The sequence below is a fragment of the Aptenodytes forsteri genome, unplaced genomic scaffold, assembly GCF_000699145.1.
Source record: "Aptenodytes forsteri isolate BGI_AS27 unplaced genomic scaffold, ASM69914v1 Scaffold302, whole genome shotgun sequence".
Lineage (NCBI taxonomy): Eukaryota > Metazoa > Chordata > Aves > Sphenisciformes > Spheniscidae > Aptenodytes > Aptenodytes forsteri.
In genome coordinates, this window is record NW_008794555.1 from 93,109 (window position 1) to 98,519 (window position 5,411).

Here is a 5,411-nt window from a genome sequence, read left to right on the forward strand (position 1 = left end):
GCGGTAGCGGACCGCAGGGCGGGTGGCAGCTGGCAGCTGCGGGGGAACCACAGGGCGGGTGGCAGCTCAGCCAGGGGGGAGACGAGCCGGGAGAGGAAAGGGGTGCCCGTTGCTCATCCCCATGGGTAGGACAGGATCTGGGAGGATGGATGGGGTGCAGCCCGCTCCGGGCTTCTCCCTGCGGAGCAGCAAGGCTCGGGCACAGCTCTCCATGCGGAGACGTGGGGCAGGGACCCAGCCCTGGTGCAGGGGGCACTGGGCTGCAAGTGGGGTTGAACGATGTGATCACCTCCTGCAGGGAGCTGGACCGTGCATGCCTGGACCGTGCACACCTGGACCGTGCACGCCTGGATCACATGTGCCTGGGCCATGCACGCCTGAACTGTGCACTCCTGGTCTGTGCACAGCTGGATCACACACACCTGGAACACGCACACTTGGACCGTGCACGCCTGGATTGTGCACATCTGGACCGTGCAACCTTGACCGTGCAACGTCGACCATGTGCACCTGGACCATGAACAGCTGGACCGTGCATGCCTGGGCCATGCACAGCTGGACTGGGCACAGCTGGGTCACGTGTGCCTGGGCCATGCACCCTGGACCATGCACAGCTGGGCCATGCACACCTGGACCATGCAAAGCTGTATCACACATGCCCGGACTGTGCACACCTGGACCGTGCAACCTCAGCTGTGCACATCTGGAGCACACACACCTGGACCACACACACCTGGAGCACACACACCTGGACCATGCACCCCAGGACAGCAACTCGGGAAGACGGGCGCTGCCCGAGGAAGGCAACGCTTTGCGCTTCCCTCCCACCCAAGTGACATACAAGCACCGGCCGGCTGTGGGCCCCGACACAACCTGTTTGAGCGCATCCCTGCCCGCACGTGAGGTGCAGGCAGGCAGCAGAGCCGGCAGGGCTGCCCGGTCAGGCAGAAAATGCAGCCCTTTCCGCTCCTCCCAGCTGGCAGAGGAGAAGGCGGGCAGCGCGCCCCTGCCTAAATCAGCGTTTCTGCTGCCTCCGCCGAGGACATGGCGTGGGGAAGCATCCACACGCATTTTTCTCACCACAATAACCTCAACCTAATTACAGGAGGCCAGAATGTGTCTCAAGTCCTTCGGATCGGCTCGGACGTCACAGGGTTTAAATGCAATTACTTCTCCGGCAGACAGGCCGGGGCAGGAAGGCTGCGGCAGCTCTCTGCCGGGCTCGCTGCCCCGAGGAGCGGAGCGGGGCCCTTTGAACCCCGGCGTGATGCACGCAATGGGCCGTGAGACTCCAAACAACCTCCCAGGCGTTTTGCAAATGTTATCTGCCTTCAGCTGCCTACAGGCAGCTCCAGCATTAACATGGAGAACCCGCTACGCAGCGCGATGTTTCCCACTGACTCACGGCGCGCCTGGCCCTCCGCCAGCGCCGAGCCCATCTGCGGCACCAGCGGCGCGCTGGCAGCATGGAGGAGGTCGGGGTGGGGGGGGGGGCACACGCAGCCGGGCCCTGCACGGGGAGAATTTTGGCTGCTGGGGAGTCATGGGGGGGCTGGAGCCAAGGTGAGCGGAGACCTTGCAGAGCCTGCGGAGGGGAAAGGATGCTCGCCCCGGCCAGGAGGGATGCAGGGCAGGGAGGCCACCCCGAGCAGCAGGGACACCGCGGGGATGGGATGGGGGGGATGCGGTGCAGCTCTGCACCTCCCTGCGACACACCCCGAGAGGCAGCACGGGCACCCTGCAGCTGGGAGAGCACCACCACCCCGGCACGGCACTCACCGAGCCTCCGCAGCCAAGAGCTCGTCATAGTGCGAGGATCTTTGGTCGTCGTCTTGCCGGTAGCGGATGACGGTGGCCAGGCCCTTGCTCACCAGCGCTTCGGCGATGTTGCTGCAAGAGAGAAGAGCGGGGGGCTCAGCACCAGCTTGTGGGGGGGCGGAAGGGCCCATCTGCCCCGGCACCCACCATAGCCAGACCCCGTGCATCGCACCGGACCCCGACACCGGAGGGGGTCAGACCCGCCGGGGGGTGGAAGAAGAGACCCCCACACCGTTTCACGCCACTGGCCAAGGGAAGGTGCTTGGAGCAACATCTCACAATTAACAGGGACTTCTGGGCACGGCCGAGGGGTCCCCACATGAGCGTGCAGGAGCCAGGCTGCCACAGTGGGGGATCTCCTGGCAGCACCCCAAAACCCCCACGCCACCCCCCAAAAACAGAGTGGTCAGCGCCCCCAGGCCATGGGAACCTCCTCCTTGATTTTACCTTCCTATTGCTTTTTTATCCCTACCGTCCCCTCATTGGAGAGGGGAGGTCGGCACTGGCCGGGCTCGGGGGACGGCTGCCAACGGGCGCCGCGTGCCAAGGCGGCGCGGTAAATTGGCTGCCATTACACTCTGCTGCTCTAAACAAATTCATAAATTCTACTTCGCTGAGCGCATCTGTAATTCTCCTCCAATTACACAGGCAGGGCACGGACCGCTAATTCACTACTTAAAAAAAAAAGGCATATATATATATATATATGTATGGGGGGGCCCCTGATCCATTCACAAGCCCCGGGAGCACCCCCTGCCCTGGAGAGGGGGAAGGGCAGAGCCATCACCGGGAGCTGAAAATAGGTCTCGCCTCGGAGCAGGGGAAAAAAAAAAAAGGATTTGTAAACGAGGAAATAAGCTGCAGCAGGAGGCAGCTGCAGAGGTAGCGCTCGAAATGCCAAGCAACCAGGAATAAGCACCTACAGCTATTTTGGGCATGAACAGGAGGCTGTGCCAGGGGGAGGCGAGCACAGGGCTGGTGGCACCCGTGGCATCCCTGCGGCCCCCCGACACTGCGGTCTGCCCTGACGGGGGATGTTAAGGTTTGGGGCTGGGCAGAGCTGGGTGCGAGGCTCCGTCCCCAGGTCCCCAGCGCCTTGGGAGCAGCGGGGCACAGCCTGATAGCAATGGGCGAGAGGTGACCCCGTTAGGGATGAGCTGGGGGGACACCTGCCCTGGTCCCCACCCATGAGTTCCCCCCAGCAGGGCTGCAGAGCCATGGGGCGATTTGGAGGTGAGAGGCAGCAGCACCCCGAAGACACACAGATCTGCGAGAGGTTCCCGGTGGGCTTCTGCCGGACCTCCCCAGCAGCTCGGTGCCAGCCTGGCTCTGCCAGTGAGGACAAGGTGCCCCGGCTCCCCCATGCCAGGACGAGCAGCCGAGGTCGGTGCTGGAGGGAGCCCCCCAGGCGAGCTCCGGTCGGGATGGAGTTTGCAGCCCCCCAGCTGTCTGAGGCCAAGCCAAAGCGGCGAGGAGCTGCAGGACGTGGGGGGCAGCCGCAGCCCGTCTCAACCACGCTTCCCGCTCGGCATCGTGCCTCTGTGCCGTCCCACAGCCCTGAGCATCACTCGCTGCATGAGCGGGGATGCTCGTCACCAGGAGACTTTTGCCCAACACACACCGGGGGAGACGCCCGAGCGAACCTGAGGCCGGAGACTCTGGTGATGGGCACGCTGGGGAGAGCTGCCCACCCGGCCCCTGCCGCAGCAGCGCCCTACTCAGCGGGTGCTGCGCCCAGAAATGCCACCTCCATCCCACCCACGTGTTGGGGAGCTGCGGCTGCACCCCTGGAGCAGCATATCTGCAGCACGTCCCCAACCTGACCCACCATGGGGACATGCCCCAAACGGCAATCACCACCAGCCCCGGGCAGGACGGCTCCTTCTGGTACAGTCACATCCCACCCCAGCGTGGGCAGACAGCCTGGGGCACCCCTTCATGTCCCACGTCCCATGTCCCCACCCCAGGGCTTGGGAGCAGGCAGCTCTCCAGCCCTGACGGGATTTCCATGCTCATGCAAAGCCCGGCTGGATCTGGGCTGGGGGGGTCCCATCAGCCCCCCGGTTTGCAGCTTCCAGAGGAGATGCCCAGCCCTGCCTTGCCCTGCACCCTGCACGCTGCACCGTCGGGGCTGCTCCATCCCCACCCATCGCCCAAGCCCCGTTCTGGGGAAGAGAGCAAAGGGGGGCAGGGGGGACAGGATCTGGGAATAGCGAAGGAGATTGAAACCCAACATGGAAAGTATCAGGAAACAACTGTGCTAGCAAGCGCTCCATCTGCTTGCTAAACGGACAATTTTATTCTGCCCCCAGCACTTGTGAAGTGTTGTAATCTTGTTGCCACCTCTGTTTGATGGCTTCATTTATTCAGCAATATCATGGTTATGGCTTTTTATAAGACAAGCAAAATTGCCAGAGTTTGCTCCCACTGCGCTGCTGGGTCCTAAAGGAGCGGGGACAGGCTGGGGCTGCGCACGGGGAGGGCGGCCGTGCTCCCTCCGGCTTTTTGGTCCCCAATGGGCTCTGCAAGAGGGGATGGAGGCACCCGGCGCAACCACTGATTTGGACCCAAAAGGTGCCGGTCCCGGCTGCTGCCACCCCCGAGCATCAGCCGTGGTGCAGGAGGCACCCGGCCGGGGGGACCCCTCCTCAGCGCCAGCATTGCCTCCCCCAGGGGCTGCACTCCCAGTGCGGGGCCACCGAGCCTCCGCTCCCGCTCTCCCATTCAGGTTTCAGAGACGACATTCCGTGGCTGGCGGGGACCGAGAGCAAACGAGAGGCATTGGGCGGCCACAGGGCTTGCGGGGATGCTGCAGTGCCCAGCTGCCTCAGTTTCCCTGCCCCGAGCAGCCGTGCTGGGACCCTGCATGGCTCCAGCACTGGGCACCAGCTGTTCCCCCAGCAAACACTTCTGCTCCGCCGCAGAGCCCTGCGCCATCTGCAAAGGAGAATTAGCCTAACGAGGGGTTATCTAACCCCGTGCGGTTAGCAGGGGCTAACCCCCCCAGGCACCCCTGTCTGCCCTGGCACTGCCCGTGCTGGGTGCCCAGACCCCCTCTTTCCCCTGGGCAGCGGGTCCCGCAGCCCAGGACCAGCTCTTGCCCGGGTTCATGCTCTTCCAGTGGAAGGAAAAGCTGCCTCCACCCCAGGAATGCCAAACCTGGAGCGAGCACATTGGTTCCCTGGCGCGACGCAGCGCTTGCGGTGGGTCCTGGGCGGGCACAGCCCGCAGCCGGCTGGGCTGGAACCCCGTCAGGGCATGGGGGATGCCAGAGAGACCCCCGGTCCCTGCCTCCATCCTCATTAACCTGAGAGCCCGAATGGGTCTGGCAGGGTCAGAGGTACCCGGGAACTCTGCCTTGTGGGGTGATGGGGAGGAGAGAAGCCGCCTGCCCCCCACCCATGGGGCGAGGGCACCCTTCCTGCACCCTGCTGCGCTGTGCGGTATAATTCAGGCTCTCATATTCACCTGCTAGAGAGGAGGACGGGGGAGGACAGACCCCATGGGACCTGTCCCCCCAGGGGCCATCAGCCCCCCCCTCAACGCACCCACACAGCCCCCAGCCCTGCGTCCCGCTCCCCATCCCAGCCACG

At 64.2% G+C, this 5,411-nt stretch overlaps 1 protein-coding gene across 1 annotated transcript in view; it reads right to left on the reverse strand.

Moving 5' to 3' along the window:
- Positions 1-5,411, reverse strand: part of SND1 (staphylococcal nuclease and tudor domain containing 1) — a gene marked incomplete at its 3' end in the record, with an annotated part of 143,498 nt that overhangs the window by 61,395 nt on the left and 76,692 nt on the right. Inside the window, exon 13 of the mRNA XM_009272444.1 lies at positions 1,780-1,890. Within this exon, the coding sequence (XP_009270719.1) occupies positions 1,780-1,890 (111 nt within the window). The remainder of the gene's footprint in view (positions 1-1,779; positions 1,891-5,411) is intronic.